The following is a 22,773-nucleotide window of genomic DNA, read 5'->3' as shown; positions in this document are numbered from 1 at the left end:
CCAAGGAAACAAATAGGTTGATGTTAAAATGGTGGGAAAAGATGCAAAATACAAAAAGTTAGAATAATGAATCAGAAAGGAAAGGCTATATTATTATCAGAAAAAAATAGACTTCAAAAAAGGGGGTAATGTTAGAAATAAAAAGAGTTCCATAATTACAAAATGGTCAATTAATTAGGAAGTTATAATAATAAATGTTATAATAATTATAAATGTGATAAAATGTTATAAAAATTATAAATGTGACAGTTGTAATTATTATAACAGAACTAACTTCAAACCCATGACAAAAAAAAAACTAACAGAACTAAAATTTAAATAGACAAATCCCAAATTGTAAGTGGATATTTAACACTCTACCTTCAGTAATTGATATGACAAATAGCCTGCAAAAGATCACAACAATGCTATCAACTCCTTTGAACTAATTTGTATTTCTAGAACACTACCCCCAACAAAAGGAGAATAAACATTATTGTCAAGTCTCCAAGGAACACTCACTAAGAGATAGACCATATTCTGGGTCATGGAACAAGTCTCAGTAATTCCCAAAGACTGAAAGCTTACAGAGTATCTTCTCTGAGCACAACAGAATTAAATTCGATACCAATTTTTAAAGAGATCCGGAGAAGCTCTAAATATATGGGAATTAAACAACAAACTTCAAAATGACCACTAAGTAAAAGAAGTTATAACAAGAGCTGGGCATGGTGGCTCACACCTGTAATCCCAGCACTTTGGGAGGCCAAGGCAGGTGGGTCATTTGAGGCCAGGAGTTCAAGACCAGTCTGGCCAAAACCTCATCTCTACTAAAAATACAAAAATTAGCTGGGCATGGTGGCACATCCCTGTAATCCCAGCTATTTGGGAGGCGGAGGCACAAGAATCACTTGAACCTGGGAGGTAGAAATTGCAGTGAGTCGAGACAGCATCACTGCACTCCAGTCTAGTGGAGTGCACTAAAACTTCCACAAACTTTTTCAGAAAATAAAAGAGAAAATATTTCCCAACTCAATTGATAAGACTAACATAATCTTAACACCAAAACAAGAACATCAAAAGAAAATAAAAGTAGAAGATAAATGTCATTCATAAACGCATGTACAAAAATCTTTTAAAATTATCAAATTGAACTCTATGATACATAAAAAGATTAATATGACATGACCAAGTATTTATTTCAGAAATGTAAAATTTGTTTAACATTAAAAAAAAGAAACAATGTGCCCATTAACAGAATAAACGGGTAAAATTATATAACCACCTCAAGATATACAGAGAAATCATGTGATAAAATTCAGTGTTTAATCATAATGAAATTCTTTTAGCCAACTAGGAATAAAAGGGGGTCTTCCTGTGTCTAGTAAAGAACATTCACATATCTTTACAGCTAAAAATTTAATGGCGAATTACTGAATGTTTCTCCAAAAAATTGGAAATGAGGCGAGCATTTCTACTCTCACCACTTCAATGTTATATTGAAGGTTCTAGCCAGAACAATAAGGACAAAAAGAAAAAAATCCATAAAAATTGTAAATAAAGAGGTAATATTGTCTCTATTTGCAAATGACTTACTTACATAGATCATCATACTAAATTTACAAAGCAATTACTATATCCAATACATTTAGAAAGATCACAGAATATCAATATGTAAAAATCAATTATACTTTTATACACTACTTGATAGTAATTGGAAAATAAAATTAATAAAACAATTCCATTTATGGTATCACTGCAAAAATAAAAAAACAGTGATAGATTTGATGGAAAATGTGTGAGACTTCTACACTAAAAACTACAAAGCATGCAAAGAAAAATTAGAGACTTAACTAAGTGAAGCATATGCCATGTTCATGAATTGCTATAGTCAATATTGTTAAAGTCTTCGTTCTCTTCAAATCAACCTATGGATTTAATGTAATCTCAATCAAAATCACATCTAGCTTTTTTCCCCTTAGAAATTGGCAGCCTGAATCTAAAATTTATGTGGATATACAAAGAACTATACTAGCCAAAGTGATCTTGAAAAGGAAAAACTAAGTAGAAGGACATCTAGTACCTGATATTAAGATTTATTAATAATTGATTCTCTCTTGATCAATAATCAAGAATGAGTGGCATTGGCACTTTCTACCATATACATTTTATAGTCACATTTTATACAATGAATCAATTTTCAACAAAGGTGAAACCCAGTATCTACTAAAAATACAAAAATCAGCTGGGCACAGTGGTGTGCACCTGTAATCCCAGCTACTCAGGAGGCTGAGGTAGGTTAATTGCTTGAGCCTGGGAGGCAGAGGTTGCAGTGAGCCAAGATCACGTCACTGCACTCCAGCTGGGGTGACAGAGCAAGAGTCCGTCTCAAAAAAAAAAAAAAAAAGATTCAAGACAGATGATACTCCTAAATAAAAAAGTTAAAACAGAAAAAATAAAAAAACTCTTTGCAATCTTTGGGGTCGTTTCCTTAGGACTCAGAAATACTAACTACAAGAGGAGAAAAGGGAAATCACACTACATGAAAATTTAAAACTGTTTTTCATCAAAATATATGAATAAGGAAATAGGTAAACCACCAATTTGGAGAAGACATTCACAATACACATATCTGTCAAAAGATGTTTATCCAGAAGCTATAAAGGATTCCTAAAACTACAAACAATCCAATTTAAAATTAAAGACTTAAATAGACACTTCATAGAAGAATTCATATAACTGGCCAATCAGCATATGAAAAAATATTCAAAAGTATAAATCTTCAGAGAAAGACGAATTAAAATTCCAGTGAGATACCAGCACACACTGACTAAAATATTAAAAATTTAAAGACCCACAACACAAACCCACAATTTAGTGAAGAGGTAGAGCAACTAAACTTTATTACACTGCCACTAGGAGTATAAATTACACAATCGCTTTTGAAAACTGCTGGGCTGTTACTTACAAACATTAAGCATATGCCTACTGATGACCTGACAATTCTCAAGAGAAGTGAAAACATATGTCCATGAAATAACTTATATCAAACTGTACATAGGAGCTTCATTTATAATAGAAACTAGAAATAACTCAAAGACCATCATTAGGGGACTGGATGAAGAAATTCTGTTATATTCATAAAATGGAATTCCAGCAAAACAAAGAATTAGACTCATAATAAATGCAATAATATGGATAAATCTTAATAACATTGGGCTAAGTTTTTAAAAAGGCAGACAGAAAAGAGAACATGATATATCATTCCATTCATAGGAAAAGACAAATCTACTCTATATTGACAAAAAGCTGATCAATGACTGAGCTCGTAGGAAAATGGGGATATACTTGTTGGAAAGAGGGACAGGCAATTTTCTAGGGTCATCACAAATGTTCTGTATTGTGATAGCTACCTGAGTGTATACATTTGTAAAAAACTCAATGAACTCTATGTATACTTGTCTGTACATTGTACCGCATGTATATTACCCTACAACTGTAATAAATGAATAACCAACTGTACCCAAATATCCAACAGTGGGATGAGTTAGTCAAATCATGTTGCATCCATACAATTAAACATTATGCATGATATTGTAGAAAAATAATTAGTGACCTAGACAGTTATCAGGTACACTTGTTTTAAAAATCAAGTTATAGCAAATCAGCAAGAAAAAAACAAACAATCCCATCAAAAAGTGGGCTAAAGATGTGAATAGACAATTCTTAAAAGGAGATATACAAATGGGCAACAAACATATAAAAAATTCTCAACATCACTAATGATCAGGAAAATGCAAATCAAAACCAGAATACAGTATCACATTACTCCTGTAAGAATGGCCATAATCAAACAAATAAAAAAATAATAGATGTTGGCATGGATGTGGTGAAAAGGGAACACTTTTCCACTGCTGATGGGAATGTAAACTAGCACAACCACTATGAAAAACAGTGTGGAGATTCATTAAAGAACTAAAAGTAGAACTACCATTTGACCCAGCAATCCCACTGCTGGGTATCTACCCAGAGGAAAAGAAATCATCATATGAAAGGATACTCGTACATGCATGTTTATAGCATCACAATTTACAATAGCAAAAATAAGGAACCAGCCCAAATGCTCATCAGTTAATGAGTGAATAAAGAAATTGTGGCATGCATATACCATGGGATGCTACTCAGCCATATAAAGGAATGAAATAATGGCATTTGCAGCAACCTGGATGGAAATGGAGACCATTATTCTAAATGAAGCAACTAAAACATGAAAAACCAAATATTATATGCTCTTACTCATAAGTGGGAACTGAGCTCTGAGGAGGAAAAAGCATAAGAATGCTACAATTGGCTTTGGGGACTGGGGGAAAGGGTGGGAAGGGGGTGAGGGTAAGACTACAAATTGAGTGCAGTGTACACTGCTTGGGTGATGGGTGCACCAAAATCTCAGAAATCACCAATAAAGAAATTATTTCTGTAACCAAAATCCAACTGTTCCCTAAAACCGACTGAAATTAAAAATCACATGACAGAACTATAATGCATAATGATTATATTTTTGTAAAATTATATATATGAAGATAGATAGAATATGATTTTTAAAAATGTATTTCTTTTCTCCATGTGCAGTGGCAAGCATGTTATAATCCCAGCATTTTGGGAGGCCGAGGTGGCAGAATTGCTTGAGCTCAGGAGTTCAAGACCAGTCTGGGCAACATAGTGAGAGCCCCATCACTACAAAAAATTTAAAAATGATCCAGGGCTCATGGTACATGCCTGCAGTTCCAGCTGTGTAGGAGGCTGAGGTGGAAGGATTGCTTGAGACTAGGGATTTGAGCTCAGGATTGCCTGATTCCCGGAGCTCAGCAGGTCAGGGTATAGTGAGCCAAGATCATGCCACTGCACACCAGCCTGTGCAACAAAGCCAGACACTGTCTCAAAAAATATTTTTTTTCATTGAGCATATATTTTATTGAGCACCAACTATGTACCAACTTGCAGAAAAATACAAAGAATTGCTTTTGTTTGTGGAGCTTCTGTTCAGTGATTTTTATTTAATAATATTTATCAAAAGGCAAATATTATTTAAGGCCTAATTATTAAGTTTTATATTTGACCTAAGGGACCTTTGTGACTATGCTGCAGGTTGTGTAATATATTGGATAAATACAGAGCTACAGTTAGACAGCTCTGCCTCCTATTAGCTGGGCAGCTATGGACAATTTAACCTCTCTGTGCCTTGGTTTTCTCATCAATAAAATAATGGAAGTATCTGATTTTATTGAGAATTAAATGAAATGGACAGTGCTTAGGACAGTGCTTGGCACTGTATGTAGTGTATGGTAGGTACTAGATAACTGTCAACTACGATTTTTGTGTCATAATAAGAGATATTATTAAACTGTCTGAACTTTTAGAGACTTTTGTGGTATTTTGGCTTCTGGTCATTTTTGGTTATTTTCTGGTTGACCCCTGGATAATTAAAATGTTACAATACTTACTTTTTTCTAGGTTACCATGCGTGTTTCACTGATTTGGCAATTTAGTTGCCTAAATTTTTTCTCATTCTGACTTTCAAGAGCATGGATTTGAGCATATGTCATCATATAGATAGATACACAGATGATAGATGGATCATAGATAGATTTCAAACTTTTAAAATCTTAAGTAGTTTCTTGTTTTTGCCTGATGGTTTTCTTCTACTTCAAAGCAGGGACTGTATCTTACATTTTCTTGATATTCAATATAGTGCCCAGGACAGCTATGGAAATATAGCTGATGGATGGATGGGTAAATGAGTGGATAAATGAATGGTTTGATGAAAGAAAGATGAATGAAAAGTGGATGCTTGGGTTCTACAACAGCTACTAATATGGGGACAGAAGGGGTTAAAAATGAAATCAAATTGAGGGACCCTATTTCTCAAAGACAAAATTGGGGTAATTATCTTCTTTTAATTCCGGTAGCACTAGAGCTTAAGGCTCAACATTTTCTCTGTGCTTCAAACCACAGATAATCCACAGATAACAACTGTGATTCACTCGTGACTTCCCACAGGAGTCAGCTTTTCAAACACTGCCCTTTGGCTACTTGCATAGGGTTCCAGCTGGTGGCCATTTATAACCCTTTCCCATCGTTCACAAGGAAGCTTCAGTCTTGGATGATGGGACATAAAGTTTCCCTGACCACAGTGCAGGGCAGAGCTTTCCTGCATGAAGTGCAGCACTCTGCATTTTTTCTTATCACGCACAGTTAGGGATACCATGAAAATCTTTCATTTCTTTAGGCTCTACGGAGCTGGCTTATAAGGATGATGCTGGACAACCACACTAGGTTGTGCGGGCAAGTTGGGATGGGGGTGGTTAGTGCAGTGGATAATTTAGGATTCTGTCCTGGTCATCTTCTTCTGTTCCCTTGGAGGTAGGTATGAGACTTAAGTCATGTGACAATTAAGTGTTGTCACCATGAAGATAGTAATAATTTCAACACATTGATACCAAAATGTAACTTTTCATTTGCCCTATATGTTAGCTTTAGTCTTTTGCTGTCAGCCTAAACCTCTATCCTTGACTCCAGAAGACACCACATTTATTGACTGTCCTAATTTTCAAATAACTACTGTGCTCAAACACACTTTTTGAAGCTTTCCCTACACTTGTAATACATGAACCTTAGTGGCTGGGTTATTACCTGAACAAGGGCATGGATCTTAAGGCCAGATTCTTTGATGAGATTGTAATATTTTTCCATTCGATCATGCTGATCATCCAGAGAAATAAGGGATTCTTTTTTTCCATCTTTTCTCTTAAATACTGGAGCCACCCATGTTTTCATGATGTTTTGGATCTCTTCCACATTGTCTTTAGTTTTCTGAATTCTTTGTTCAAGATCATGAATACTACTAGTGATTTGAGTGACATAATCCCAAATGCCTGCTCCTCAAAAGAAACAGAATTAATTGAAATAGCCTGCAGTAGCATAAAGGGCTAGTTGCTATGAAAGATAAGGATTTAATACTTGCAATTTTATAAGACTTTTCTATAAGTAACTTCATTATCATCAGAATTATTTTCCCTCCTAGTTGTACTAAACAGCCAACCCTTACCATGATCCTGATGATGGAGGAAGAGAAAGAGGTAACACTTACTTACCAAGCACACAAAAGTTGATACAGCTGTTAGGAAATACAGTTTTATATCCAAATACCAGTGAGACTTGATGACCTTATTTGGGTTAATCATTCTTTTAATATTTTAAGCACTTTCATTGTGTTAAATTTTGAAAATGTCTTTTCCTTATATATGTGAAATAAAGTTCTAATTTGTTTAATATGGCATTTTAAGACTTTTATGAATCAATTGTGATTTTTTTTTTCAAACTTTAACTCTTCTGAGGACCCTCATTCGAATTAATCTCCTCCTCCTGTTATTCATCACACTTTATGATGGCTTTTCATCAAAGTCATCACATGGCTCCATATAACTTAGGTTGTCTGTCTGTGCTCCCCACTAAATGTGAGCTCTTTGAGGGTAGAGACCATGCTCCATACACCTCATAATCTCTCTAGCTTGTCACACAGTACCCTGCACATGTTAATCAACCAATGAACGTTTATTGAATTGAGGGATACTAGAGAAGTCAATGCATGCTGCTTTAAGATGCTTACAATCTAGTTAATGAAATTAAATAACAAAGATAATATAGTAAGAGCTCTCACTCATGGAGCACCCAATATACGCTGGAGACTGTAGGAGATCTTATGCAGCTTCCAACGTGCTTCCAACGTGCATGGCAGCAAGGCTTTCTAAATTTACCAACTATATCCATAGAGAAGGAAGAAAAGGAATACCAACCCTTCTTGCCTTCTCTGCTTGGATAGGTTTCAAACCCAAATGGAATTACCAGGGAATAATTTGAAGAATTATTAATCTAATAATTATTTAATCTACTAAATTCTATGAACTTTATTAGATCCCTGAATGTCCATGCTTTTGTCAGACTTCAGGTGGTGCCCTGTTACCTTCTGTTTTCCAGTTGAAAGTCTCCTCTGCTGCTCTGAGGTGGAGATCAATATTTTGCAGCTCTTCCTCCACTAATGGAAATTCCACCTCCAGCAGAGTTTTCATAACCTTGTTGTACCAATTTGCCATCAACTCCAAATTGGCCACAAGCTGCCGGTAGAAATCCCTGGAGGAGAACATGGCCGCTGCTGTCTCTGGGATGTGTTTCATCTCTCTGGGTTCAAGATAGCTCATTTCTTTCAGCACTGATATCAGCTGGAGAAAAGAAGCAACACAACTGCCTGTCATTCAGTGATAATGAATAATCTGCAGCACTGGTCAAGGACTGAATAATCCCAGGAGGCCCAAAGATCTTCTGGGTCTCTTCTTGAGTTCTGTTCCTATCAGTTTCTTAAATCTAGTCTCAGAAAAGGAAAATCAAGTATCAGGCAGAAGGAAGATGTCTCAGAAAGCAGCAAGGTTTCCTAAATCTGTAAATGATAAAGAGAGGAAAGACTAATAACAGAGACAAGAGCGATGACAGGGGAGGGCTCTGCCTTTTGTGCTTTGGGCAATGTGGCTGTAGAAATGATGGGCTCATGCTGGCCCACCCACTTGGGCTGGATGGTCTCCTCCTTTAGACCAAGGGTGGTGGTCTAAAAGAGGAGAATTGTCTGGCCTGGGCTACCAACATTCATGAGAAGCCTCAAATTCAGACCTCTGGCATTCTTTCCAAATGAAACAGTCATAGCAAGTCACTGACAGGATTGAGAGGAGGTGCCCATAGTAAAACTTTAATTATTCAGTGTATTCATTTGGAATATCCCACAACTTCTGTAACCCTCTGCTGGCATTTCCTTGTCATAACATGCTAGGAGGTCAGGAAATGGAGCTCATCCAGGCAGCTTTGAACTTCTGTGGAGTCCCAAATTTAGCAGCAACTGAAGAAATAAGAAGCCAAGCAGAAAGAGTCCAGTGAAACAACAGGGTCCAGTGAGACAACAGGGTTTCCAGGCACCCTCTTCTTCATCTTTCCTTATTTATTGATGTTTCTACCTGAAGCCATGAGGACTGATGGGCATAGGTACAGGTGATGAAACACCCCAGATGGCCCCAGGTTCTTTCTGTTTCCCCCTCATATAAAGACACCTGGCTCCTAGCTGTCCTTCCAGTGCTCTGGGCCAATTCTTCATCGCCAGTGGGCAAACCCTACTCAGCATGCAGAGAAATGGTAACCATTTTGTGGGGAAATGGACTCAGTCTCCAGTTTTCTTGGAAGTAAGCTCAAGATAGGTATTAAAAATTTAACTGTATAAAGTGAAAAGAAAATTATGAAAAAAAAATGTGTGGCTATTGACATAATAGGGAAGTAGAGAAAGTCGTGCCAAACATAAAACTGCAAAATAAAACATAAATTTTTTTGTGCATAAAATATCAACATAAAATGGCCAACATATTTGGCCATTTAAACTGGCAAAAATATTTGGAGAAGATTTCTTAGTTTCTGTCACATATTTCTTAAATGTCCTAGCAAATTCACAGGAAGAGAGGGTATTTTCACTAGCAAATGGGCAAAGAACATGAACAAGCAGTACACAGAACAATCAATATACATGAGTAATGAACTCATGATAAAAAGTCAAATTTACCAGTAATCAAATATATGCAAATTGAACTACATTGAGGTTTTTTTTTTTTTTTTTTTTTTTTTAGTTCAACAGTCTAGAAACTATTTGAAGAAATGAACAGTATCTTCTTGGCAGGAAAATGACTCAGTTTCATCTTTCTAAAGAACAAGTTGATAATATTCATGAAAAGTCTCAAAATGTGAATACCCTTGCACCCAGAAATGCCACTTCTGGGCTTTTATCCTGTAGAAATAATCGAGAACGCATACAATAAAAACTAGGGATATTTGTTGTAGCATTATTTATACCATGTTTTATCCAATTTAAGATGTCATCAATTGTAAGATTCACTGTTATTTTATGTGGAACAAAAGAAAAAAAGGAAAAAATGCATTCTATTAAACTATAAACATTCCCATTTCAGAGCTATAAAAAGATGCCTCCTAGAATCGATGAAATGCAGACTGGTGAAACTGTAAAATAATGTAAATGCCCAATAAGACATTTAAAATAATTTAAGTGATTTACATAAATTTGAAAAAATTAACCTATATAATTCTTACCCTGTCCCCAAAGGGGCAAATTTCTGATCGTGTCCCTCTCTACTGATAAGTGTGTTACTGTTCATTCTTAATAGCCCAGCTATGGCCACACTGCTTGAAGCTGTGTTGAGGGGTGTTTGTGCTCTTCTTCAACGTCTTAAGCTTGTAGTTGTCCCCCATCAACTCACATTATAGTTTAGGTATTAATATTTACCCCTTCCCCATCTTTTTCTTCTTTTCTCCCTCTTTTCCCTTCTAACACCTGCCAGCATCTATAAAGTATGCCCTATGTGCTACACATTAAGACAGATAAGCTCCTTGCCCTTAGAGTATATACAGGCTGGTCCATCTTCAATACAGGACAACATATGGTCATATACCAAGGACTTAATTACTATATAGTAACATATCTTATACTGAGGACTTATATCAAGGACTTAATTACTATATTTCAACATGGAGACTGCTGCCTGCTTGGTAATCCAGATATTCATCTCTTTAGGCATTTATTACTCAATATTGCTCACAGTGAATGCCAATAAAATTGATCCAAGGAGTTCAGCAAGTTAAACAGACTCATGTCTTGCCAAAGTGAAGAAATTAATTCTCCATATTCCTTGTTGACTTTGATTGCACAGAAGGAAGTGATGTTTGCAATTTTCTTGAAAGACACCAGTATGCCATAAGGTTGGTTTTCAGCTCAATCTATAGTGCATTCCTGTAGCACAGGCCATCAGGGGAGACGTAGTTGACTGCTTTTAGCTCAGTGTGGCCAATACAGTTTTTTCGACCCGAGTAATGTTATTTTTGATACAAACTAACCTGTAGTTATCATTTTTCTCCAGCATTAAACTTTCTGTGGCTGCTACAGTCCCCACCGGTCTTCCACCCTTTTGACCATCTGAAGCACTTTCTTAGCCTCAGCCCTCTGACATTTTTGGACAAGCAACTCTGTTCTGGTACACTGTCCTGTGCCTTGCAGGAAGTTTAGCAGAATCACTGGTGTCTATCCACTAAAGGCCATTGGCACTCCTGCCTAGTTTGACAAAACAAAAATGTTTCCAGGAGGACAAAATCACCACCAGTTGAGAACCCTAATCTAGAGTCTTATTTCCAAAGCCACTCCTGGGATTTACCATATGCCATCTAGTGAAGATAAAATTTTGCATGTTAAGGTTCTGACCCCCAACTAGACCGTGGGTTCCTTGAGGGTAGGAGCCAAGTCTTCCATGAATTTGGTTGGCCCTCCAGCGTGTAGTCAATCGCCATCAGACACGGTAAGTATTCAAGGTAGGCTCAGTGGGCTATGTTTGTTACTAAATGAGTGGCGACCTTTTGCAATATTTCCTGTTGCACAAAATCAAAGCAAAATATTGAGAAAACCCAGTGAAAAATGTGAACATGGACAACTTAATAAAACACCATACCCCAGGATTCACCCCACAAAAGAAATCCAGGGTACCAATTATTTTGAGCAGCCTTTTGCATATTCTTATAAAAAGTCTTTATGCTGGGAGGCTGAGGCAGGAGAGTAGCTTGAACCCAGTAGGCAGAGGTTGCAGTGAGCTGAGATTGCACTACCACACTCCAGCCTGCGTGACAAGAGTGAAACTCTGTGTCAAAAAAAAAAAAAAAAAAAAAAAAAAAAAAAATCCTTATGCCTTTGAAATCAACAGAGTCCAAAGTAGTTCTTCAGGCACCCAAAAGAGAGCTATTATTAGCTGACTGACCTGTGGATTAAAGTTGACAGTGATCTCCTTCGTCTCTGGGTCACGTTTCAGAAGTGGTTGGGAAAGATTGTACTGTGACTCCTCTGACACCGTCTGACACCAGTCCTCATAAAGTCTTGTCTCATACCTGCAAGGGTCAGAGACAACAGCCACCTCATAAGCCGCCTCCCCACTCTTCAGTGCCTGGTCATGATCTGCAACATGAATTGAAGGTGCTACTAGTCAGTAACCCAGCCAGGCTGGATCAGCTTCTGTGGGTAACCACAAATTTCTAAAGGGAACGTCGCTTCAATCAGAGAAGAGAAAGACTCCATGAGACCGCCTTTCAGGGGGATAAGGAAGTTGTGATTAGTCTCAGTAAATGTTGGAAGCAATTACAAGGGAAGAATTGTTTTCACACTAATTTTTTTCTTTTTTGAGATGGAGTCTCACTCTGTCACCCAGGCTGGAGTGCAGTGGTGTGATCTTGGCTTACTGCAACCTCTGCCTGTTGGGTTCAAGCGATTCTCCTGCCTCAGCCTCCTGAGTAGCTGGGATTACAGGCACGTGCCACCATGGCCAGGCAGCTTTTTGTATTTTTAGTAGAGATGGGATTTCACCGTGTTAGCCAGGATGGTCTTGATCTCTTGACCTTGTGATCTGCCCACCTTGGCTGCCCAAAGTGCTAGGATTACAGGCATGAGCCATCTCACATTAATCTTTATGTAGTTTATGGACGTACATCATTCAGTCATTACACACTGACTGAGTACCTACTATGTGCTGGGATTGGGGGATAAAAATGATGAATGAGTACCTAACAGTAAAGGCAGTTAATGGTGCGGATCACAGGTAAACAAAAGATCACCTTGACACAGTGCAGCTGGTGCAATCCTAAAGAAATGTAAAGGGCATCAGGCACCTAATGGCAGAGATGGAGGGTTGGGGATGATAAGAAGAATGTCAGGGAAGGTTTCATAGGAGAGGTGATGAAGAGATGCTTGCTTGAGTCTCAGAGGAGGGGCAGAGGTTGGGTGGCGAAGGGAGAGTGAGCATTCCTGGCATGGCCAATGGGGAGAGGTGAGAAGCAGCATGGCTGAGTACTTAAAACAAGAACTGGAAGAGGCTGGAGGTGATGGTGCGGCGGGCGGGTGGGGGGCATGGATCACCTCAAGGAGGACTTTTCACGTCATGTTAAGGAGGCTGGGAGAACCACTGCAAGGCCTCTCAGCTGGTGGTGGCTGTGGTGACATTATTGTATTTGGTAACAATGTGGGTACTGAGGGGAACAGATCTGAAGGGAACAAGGACTGTAAGGAAGCCACTGCAGCAGTTCAGCCTGAAGAAGTTCCAGTCTCTTGTGAAGATGCTGGTGATGGAGACAAAGAGGAGTGGATGGACTTGAAGTTATTTTGGAGGAGAAAGGGGTGGAATGTGTGTTACTTGGCAGATACAGGTGCTATGAGCTAATTTGTCTGAAACAATGCTAAGCATAATCACAATCATAATTGGAACTGCTACAATTATGCTCTGGTTCTGCCTCCTGAATCAGGAGAAAGAGCAAATGGCAGAAGGAGAAAAAAATGGCTGTTTCCAGACCCTGAGCCCCCGAAAGACTCATTCAGCTTTAAAGCAGGAACAACTCTGAAGTCATATAAAATTTTCACTCTTATGCTTTCTCCATAATATGATGCAGGAAGTATTTTTTAACTTATTTCCTCTTTGTGCAGCATGCACTGTTGCTTTCTGCTTAGTAAGCAGCTGTTGCAATGTTCCGTGACTCCAATCTTGGAGTATCACGAGTAGCGCCCCAATCCTAGAGCTAGTTCACATTCCCAAAAAACTACACTGGAAAAGTTTTTTTTTTTTTCCAGAATAGAGCTGAATTCCACCAGAGATCCTGTGTCTGCAACCTGGAAATACCATACTCACAAATATTGTGGTTTTAACATAAAACACACAGTGATACTTCAGAGCCACTGAGGAATCTGCACAAACTAGGAGCTGCAAAAGGCATCGTGGAGGCTGTGTGATTTGCAGACCAACACAATCCCAGAAGTTGCTTACTTTTCTAGCAATGAAAGCATATCTTCATATTTTTGTTTCATTCGCTTTCCTTCTGCAGATTCCATGCAACTACTCGTACCAAAGAGAAAAAGTGACACAGAATTAGAAGTCAAAATAATAATCCAAGGAACAAACTGCATTTTTTTTTTTTTTTTTTTAGATAGGGTTTTGCTCTTGTTGCCCAGGCTGGAGTGCAATGCAGTCTTTAAAAGAGCGTGAATAGCTCCTTGGCTGCTTTCCAAGTAGCCCTGATAGAACCCTTCTTCTTCCCGAACATCCTACTCTGGCCACTAGAGGGCATCTGCACTTCCTGAAATGCAAACAGCTCTGCAAGTGACAGAGTTCTCATAACCTTTTGGGCCTGAAGCTCCAACACCCTCACCTAGCTGAGCCAGTCATGCACAAGGTAAATGAGGTCCTTCAAAAATTTCAATAAAAGGGAAACTGAAATATGAAAAAATTATAGGTGCTATAGTTCTCTGTATTTAAGACCATCAATTGTTATACACAATCATGCACCACATGACCTTTTGGTCAATATATATGCACATATACGACAGCAGTCCCATAAGACTTTAATGAAGCTGAAAAATTCCTATTGCCTAGTGACACAGTGCAAGGCATTGCTCACATGCTTGTGGTAATGCTGGTGTCAACAAACCTACTGTGCTGCCAATCATATGAAAGTGTAGAGTAATGCTCTGGGCCTTCACATTCACTCACCACCCACTCATGGACTCACTCACAGCAACTTCCCATCCTGTGAGCTCCATTTATGGTAAGTGTCCTACACAAGTGTACCATTTTTTATCTTGTATGCCATATTTTTTGCTGTACTTTTTATTTTATTTATTTATTTTTTGAGATGGAGTCTCATTCTGTTGCCAGGCTGGAGGGCAATGGCATGATCTCAGCTCACTGCAACCACTGACTCCCAGGTTCAAGCAATTCTCCTGCCTCAGCCTCCCGAGTAGTTGGGATTACAGATACATGCCACCATGCCCAGCTAATTTTTGTATTTTTTAGTAGAGGTGGGGTTTCGCCATGTTGGCCAGGCTGGTCTCAAACTCCTGACCTCATGATCCACCTGTCTTGGCCTCCCAAAGTGCTGGGATTATAGGCATGAGCCACTGCATCCAGCCTGCTGTACTTTTTCTATGTTCAGATATGTTTAGACACACAAACACTTATCACAGTGCTACAATTGCCTGCGATACTCAGGACAGTCACACACTGCACAGATTTGTAGCCTAGAAGCAATGCACTAGACCATAGAGCATATTGCTCATACAGCGTATTGCTCCTAGGCTACGCTGGACCATAGCACATTTGTAGCCTAGGAGCAATACACTACACCACAGACGTAAGTTTGTGTAAATACACTCTATGACGTTCACATCACAACGAAATTGCCTAGGAACATACTTCTCAGAACATAAGCCCATTGGTAAGTGATGCATGATTGTTTATAACACTATATGCCAGGTAAATATCTAGGTAGGTACATGTATATTAAAAAAATATATATATATATATTTTTTTTTTCTTTGAGACAGAGTCTTGCTCTGTCACTCAGGCTACAGTACAGTAGCATGATCTTGGTTCACTGCAACCTCCACCTCCTGAGGTTCAAGTGATTCTCTTGCCTCAGCCTCCTGAATAGCTGGGATTACAGAAGCATGCCACCATGCCCAACTAATTTTTGTATTTTTAGTAGAGATGGGGTTTCTCCATGTTGGCCAGGCTGGTCTCGAACTCCTTAGCTTGTGATCTGACTGCCTTGGCCTCCCAAAGTTCTGGGATTACAGGCGTGAGCCACCACACCTGGCCTTTTATATATATTTAAATATGTATATTTCCCCTTTTCTGAAATCCATCTAGAAGATGTGATCAGAAACACTACCACTTCTTCATGTTTTTACATGAGGGTCCTTCCCAGCTTTTACCCCTGAAACATGTGCACATGTAATGCACATACATGTAGGTGTGCACACATGTACATATAACACTCATAAACACTGTGTGCATGTACACACACACACACACACACACACACACACACACACACGGAGGCTTCAGCCGAAATGCTAAAGACCACAGAGGAGCATGTGGCTCGAGGCACTGTTACAACTGGTTTTGGCACTCACTGCAACACTAATGAAAGTCATCTCCTGGAAAAAAAAAATTGGTGAAGTCTCTTTAATTCTTCAAAACCTTCACACTAACTATGTGGAGGATTGTTTCTGTTTGTCCTGGTGGCAAAATGAGGCAGCTTACTACAGAGATTCCTGAAAATCCACTTGCTCTTTAAACTAACATAGGATTTCTTTACCAGATCCCTCGAGCTTTCCACAGAAGCTCTCTCGCCTGCAGAGAAAGCACTGAATTTGCTGGCATTTTTTTCCCCCAGTTACTCATTTCACTCTCGTGGTGAATGAGCAGATGCATCTGCCAGACAGCAAGGAGAGGTGGAACATGCTTCAGCCCAAATGGGCGTTCTCCCCTCCCAGGCTGTGTGATTTCCACCAGCCCCACAGGCCCTAACCCCAGGTGTCAGTTTTGTATCTAGAGAAGAATGAGGCCAGGGCAGAGTGAGGCTTCTCCCGTGGGCATGTTGCCAAGTGGGTCTGGGGAGTCACAGGAATAAGCACAGTGAAATTCCCTGCAGCCTCCATGTCACTTCATGGTGAGAAATCTAAAACATTTTTAATAACCAGTCACTTCCTATTATAGAGCATAATATACGTTTGAATTCATTTTTAAAACAAGGGGTCACACCTGTAATCCCAACACTTTGGGAGGCTGAGGTGGGCGGATCACGAGGTCAAGAGATCTCGATCATCCTGGCCAACATGGTGAAACCCCATCTCTACCAAAAATACAAAAATTAGCTGGGTGTGGTGGCACACCTGTAGTCCAGCTACTCAGGAGGCTGAGGCAGGAAAACTGCTTAAACCGGGGAGGTGGAGGTTGCACTGAGCTGAGATGGCACCACTGCACTCCAGCCTGGGCGACAGGGCAAGACTCCATCTCAAAAAAAAAAACAAGGGGGAATTTTCACAGGAATTACAGAGGTCTCTGTTGCGTGCCTTCCAGATTCCCTCATGGGACCAGACTCTGGTATGCCTTCAAACCTCCCCACTTCCATCCCTGCCTCACCCTGTCCCCTCCAGCCAGGAGTGTTGGCTACTGCAGAAGCAATGCTGCCTCCCTCTTTGGGAACAGCCTTGGCCAAAGCGAGCTGCCTGGCCCAAAGTTCACGCCCCACCCCAGGAAAGCTGATGTTGGGGCACAGAGGCAGGGCAGCTCTAAAGGGCCCAAGCTCCCTGGAGCAGTGGCTGAGGCCTCCATTGCAACTTTCTTGCAGCTCAGCAGCTCAGCTTCTTTCTTTGCCCAATCCATTCCCCCTCCCTCATGGGTGCTGTTCCTGAAAGGATCTCTATGAATTCCTGCACACACATCATAGATCTGCTCCCTGGGAACCAGACCTGTGACAGCTACTGCAGTCCACATTTTAGAGGCAGCCCCGGCACTGCCGCCCCCCCACCACATTCACGTATCTTCACCCTTCCGCTACGTAACTGACATGCATGAGGGCTCAGTCCTACTCCCCGCCAAACTTCCCAGGGTTGGAGGTCCCCCGGAAGTGCTCTGGATTAGGAGCCTGGAGAACCAGGCATTTTTTTCCCCAGTTCTTTCTTTGCCTGTCTCTAGGATCTCAGACAAGTCATTTCTCTTCAATTCTTCCATTTCTTCATCCGAAAATAAAGAGCATGCCCAGACCCAAGCAGATGCTGCAAATGGATCACCCACAGAGCAGACCTGCCTCACCGGCATGCTGTTAGATCTGCGCAGTTTGAGAAAAAATCGAATCCTTGATCATTGGAAAATTGGATGTTCACCTTCAACATCCAGTTTCCAGCTTACCTTCAACAGTCAGGACATTGCTCAGATTGGGTCTGCTTTTTGGCTTGGCAACGCTGGAGTGGGGTGTTGGTGGCTCCCTGCAGACCCCATGCTGGCTGTCCTACTGCACCTGCCTCACTAACTCATTTGCATTTGTCTGGCCTCTGATGGTGTTGAGTCTTCCTACTTGGGCCAGGCCAGGGGGGTCTCTAATACTTTCCCTAACTCCAAAAAGCCTGTGAGTCCAAAGGCCAGACTTTGATGCCTTTCCTTCTCTTGTGTTTTCCAAAACCTGTGTGCTCTCAGCAAGATTCAGTCTTTTAGAAAGAGGGATCCAAGAAAGACTGCCCTTCCTCAGGCAGCATCTTAAACACAATAGCACAATTAGCAGCTGAGATGCTTCTAGCTCACCTTCTAACCTTAGCTATGAAGCAAGCTGATGGTTTCCAAACCTGGTCACCATCAGAATCACAGGAGGTGCTTGCTAACGGGGCAGATTCACAGCCCACAGCTGATTCAGATTCAGCCAGTGACAGGTGGGGCCCTGGAACCCACATCTTTACAGGTTTCTTAGGGTTGTTCTGATTTACAAGGACCTCATACTGCACCTGAGGAAACACTGGTCTTCATTATTTTCCACTGACCTCAGCAGCAAGGAGACATGTGGAAGAACTCTCCAGACCTTGAAATCCCTGGCTCATTGTCCTCTAGAAATGAATCCCACGGAGCAAAAGGAGTCAGCCACTTAACACTAAGGGGCCTGCTTGTCAGTCCAAATGTGTCAATATTATGACTGCTTGGCCAATAGGTATCTAATCCCTTGCTGGAAATGGAAAGAAAGGAAGATGACTTTCCTGTCTTTGTGAAGGGGGTTGCATTTCTACAACACTCGGATTTCAAGGCAGGAAGAGCAGCCCAGGACAAACCCAGCTTTCAGGAACACAATACTCACGAGTGTGTGATGCGTCCAAAGTTGCTGAAAGGACCCTGGATGCGTTGCCTCAGCTCCTGTGCCCAGCGGAGGCCCCCAGCCACAGTGGGCATGTTCTTGTGCACGGGGGAGAACCCTGGGGACACGGCACAGACAGACCGAAATGAGTCTAGAGCACTGCAGTCCTCTCTACCCTGCAAACGCCTTCCACCAGATACTCCTCTTTTACCTAACCTACCTCCAGACTAAAGTCACCTGGGAGCACAATGGAGTTCCTGCGAAGGGGAGGTTCTGTTAAAGAGGAAGAAAGCTGACTGAGACAACACTCACAGCCTCAAGGGACTTGGGTCCCCAATCCAAGCTATTCTGATTTAATTGTTCTTGGGAGGGGCCCAGCCATGAGTGTTTCAAGGAGTCTCACTCTGTCGCCCAGGCTGGAGTGCAGTGGTGAAATTTCAGCTCACAGCAACCTCTGCCTCCCAGGTTCAGGCGATTCTCCTGTCTCAGCCTCCCGAGTAGCTGGGATTACAGGTGTCCACCACCACGCCTGGCTAATTTTTGTATTCTTAGTAGAGATGGGGTTTTACTATATTGGTCAGGCTGGTCTTGAACTTCTGACCTTGGGTGATCCACTCACGACCTCCCAAAGTGCTGGGATTACAGGTGTGAGCCACTGCGCCCAGCCACCATTGAGTTTTTTAAAAGCTCTCAAGATGATTCTAATTGAACAGTCATGGGTGAAACACTCCCTTAAACAGACAACTCAATCACTCTGGGTCTCATTTTATCTTCTATAAAATGGGAATAATATCTTCCCTGCTTAATTAACTTCCAGGGTTCCTGTGAGAATTTAGTAAGACAATGAATGAGGCAGGCCATGTGGATTATGGAGCCATGGACTTGACTGAGTTAGCACAGACTAGATATGCTTATGTTGGCCCAGGCATTGGGTGTGTTTGCTTATATTTGGTAGTCAGGATTTAACGAATGTGAGATTTCAATTTTTAAAGAAACTCACTTTCCAGCTTCTCTGGTAAAATGAGAAGATTAGCAAGAATCAGCTGGCATTTCTAACTAGCAGCTAGAGAAGTAGTCACTTCCTTTATTTCACCGCGGATGCCACCCTTCCCTAGTGTCACCATACTCAGTCCAGATCCATGATTGTCATTTCCCGCTTGTGCTCCTTGATAGGCAAAATTCTAAGATGACCCCCAATTACTCTCACCCTCAAATAATCCTCTCCCCTTTAAGCGTGGGTACAAACTGTGGCTATGATGTGAGCTCACTCCTGTGGTCATGTTATATTATATAGCAGGAGGAGAAGGAGGACCCTGGGTGGGCTTGACCTAAGCAGGTGAGCCCTTAATAACAGAATGCTGGCCAGGCACGGTGGCTCACACCTGTAATCCAAGCACTTTGGAAGTCCAAGGTGGGCAGATCAGGAGGACAGGAGATAGAGACCAGCCTTGCCAAGACGGCGAAACCCCACCTCTACTAAAATACAAAAATTAGCCTGGCATGGTGGCATTACACGTGTAGTCCCAGCTACTTGGGAGGCTGAGGCAGGAGAATCGCTTGAACCTGGGATGTGGAGGTTGCAGTGAGCTGAGATTGCGCCACTGCACTCCAGCCTGGCTACAGGGTGAGATTCTGTCTCAAAAAAAGAAAAAAAATAGGCAGAATGTTTTCTCTGGCTGGTAGCAGGAGAGGAAGGCAGAGATTTGATGCATAAGAGGATTTAACGTCCTTTTGCTGCTTGAAGATGGAGGTGGCTACGCGGCAATGAATGCAGGTGGCTTCTAGTCGCTAAGAATGGCCCTTGGCTGACGGCCAACAGGAAACAGAGACTTCACTCCCATAGTCATGAAGAACTGGATTTTACCAACAGAAAGGAGGCTGGCAGTGGATTTTTCCTCCAGAGCCTCCAGATGCAAACTCAACCTGGCGGATGCCTTGATTTCAGCTTTGGGATTCTCTCAGTAGAGAACCCAGATGCACCATGCTGGACTCCTGACCTACAGAAGGGTGAGCTGAAAGACGGGTGGTGGTATTTTAAGGTACCAAGGTCATGGTCATTTGTGACGGATAGAGCTTCTGAAGACATTAGAGTTTTCAGATTCTGTACTGGACCCTAAGAAGTCATTAGGATAATCCCACATAATGCTTGGCCAACAGATTTTCCCAAAATGACTTCTATGAGGAGGCAATTCTTGATGACCTCACCGTGAAACCTACTTGCAAGCAGAGAGATCCTGTTACTCAGCTACTTAAAAGTCTTTGATAATTTACCATAGCCTCAATGATGAATTCCAAATTCTTTAACGTGGCACTCTGAGCACTTCTCAAGCTGACCCCTAATGCCATGGCCGACTGGGTGTCTTCTTCACACCTTGTGTGGCTGTAGGCAGTTCCAGCCAATCACCTTCTGCATCCTCTCATGTCTACTCTGAAGGCCTCTGCCTCTGATCCTTTACTGTTGATCTCCCAACTTTTAGGGCTCAGCTCAACTCCCTGTTCCATAGCCTACCTTCGAATCTCAAGGTGCCACAATGCATCTTGTCTTGCTAGTGTTCGTTCTTTTCATAAAGAGATCACTGCAGAAATTCTTTCATAATAAGGAGTTAACAATTTGTTTCATCCAAATGCCATCATTTTTAAGATGCCATAAGCTATTCAGTCCAATAACCACTTACCAAGCATCCACAATGTGCAAGCACTGTGTGGCTGACTGTAGGAATGTATTTTATTTATTGTTTATTTTATTTTTAGAGACAGGTTCTGGCTCTCACCCAGGCTGGAGTGCAGTGGTAGGGTCATAGTTCCTGCAACCTCAAACTCCTGATCTCAGGCAATCCTCCTGCCTCAGCCTCCTGAGGAACTAGGACTAGAGGTTCACACCATCTCTCCCAGCTTGTTACCATTCTTTATAACTCAAGTTGAGCAGTACTCACATTCTATAAACAACCACCTTTTTGCTCTAATTTATTTTATTCCTTCCCTTGACCTGCCACATTATACCACACCCATAGGCTTGCCTGGCATGTAGCAAGGGCTCAATAAATGTACGTAAAACTGAAAGGCACTTGTTTCAATTCTAGCATTGTAATAAAAATGGAGACATCACCCCTTGGCACAGTACTGCCCTTAGGAGGGGTCCTGCTGGTTCCTCCCACCAGAAGCATGGTTGCTATGGCATTGGAAGGCGTAAGAAACTTCTCTCAGGCATGTGAACATTTATTATGGAATGGAGGTACGTTGAAGATTAGTCAGTGTAGCAACACAGATCAAGGGTCAACTCATACATTATGCCAAGGTCTCAGCTGAACAGAGGCAGTTAAGACTGTACCATGCTGGGTCAGCCTGCCAATTTCAGTCCCAGAAACAGGGAAAGCCACAGTTCAGAGAGCTCCATAGTCACCCATGGGGGTCTGGAATTTCAAGCTAGAAGACTGTGGTTGCTCTTCTTTGAGAATTTATGGATCCACATAAGGACATTCAACAAATACGAGAGGAATGAGTCATTTCTTCCGAGTAACAGAACATCCCCACCAAAATCCCCTGCAACAAGCCTACCAAGTTCTGCTTCCTCCTGGACACGCTGACTATAGATCATCCTCACTGCATCCAGATCTTTGTTGAACATTTGGATGAGGACCAGATATTTATCAGACGCATCCCTCGCTACCAGTGGTCTTTCAAGGAGGTTTCCTGCTATGTCTAGCAGCTGTAAGGAAGGCAAAGGAAAAAGAAAAAAAATCACAGACTCAACCTTTCCATGCTTACATACATCCAGTGTCCTGGTTTTTCCTCCATATGCCTGCCAATGTGAGAAGGATGAACAGTGTTATTGTGGAATTGGACCAGTAATTATTTATATGTGGATATTCATAGTCTTGCTCCTCTCCTTTGCTTCTAACAGAGAATTCCTGTCTGCTGAGTTACCTACCCCCAGCTCTGCTTGGTGTGAGGCTCTGGATAAAGCATTAAATAAAGGGAGACTAAAGACACCAG

The 22,773-nt window shown here is 41.1% G+C and overlaps 1 protein-coding gene across 18 annotated transcripts in view; it reads right to left on the bottom strand.

The window, feature by feature from the left end:
* The window catches only part of DNAH9 (dynein axonemal heavy chain 9), a 422,325-nt gene that overhangs the window by 367,403 nt on the left and 32,149 nt on the right, over positions 1-22,773 (bottom strand). For 12 of the 18 annotated variants that reach the window (XR_013535589.1, XR_013535590.1, XM_078373042.1 and 9 more), the window contains 6 exons: positions 22,336-22,486; positions 18,784-18,898; positions 13,926-13,994; positions 11,880-12,006; positions 8,000-8,255; positions 6,670-6,917 (listed from right to left, as the gene is read on the bottom strand). Coding sequence is in view for 16 of the 18 variants with exons in the window: in XM_078373042.1 (XP_078229168.1) it covers positions 6,670-6,917; positions 8,000-8,255; positions 11,880-12,006; positions 13,926-13,994; positions 18,784-18,898; positions 22,336-22,486 (966 nt within the window). In the remaining 2 variants the exon portion in view is untranslated. Of the gene's footprint in view, positions 1-6,669; positions 6,918-7,999; positions 8,256-11,879; positions 12,007-13,925; positions 13,995-18,475; positions 18,593-18,783; positions 18,899-22,335; positions 22,487-22,773 lie in introns of those variants that run through there. The other 6 variants (XM_035300047.3, XM_035300053.3, XM_078373043.1 and 3 more) reach the window with 5 other exon arrangements.

This window comes from Callithrix jacchus, chromosome 5, assembly GCF_049354715.1.
Source record: "Callithrix jacchus isolate 240 chromosome 5, calJac240_pri, whole genome shotgun sequence".
NCBI lineage: Eukaryota > Metazoa > Chordata > Mammalia > Primates > Cebidae > Callithrix > Callithrix jacchus.
This window is presented reverse-complemented; position numbering and strand designations above follow the sequence as displayed.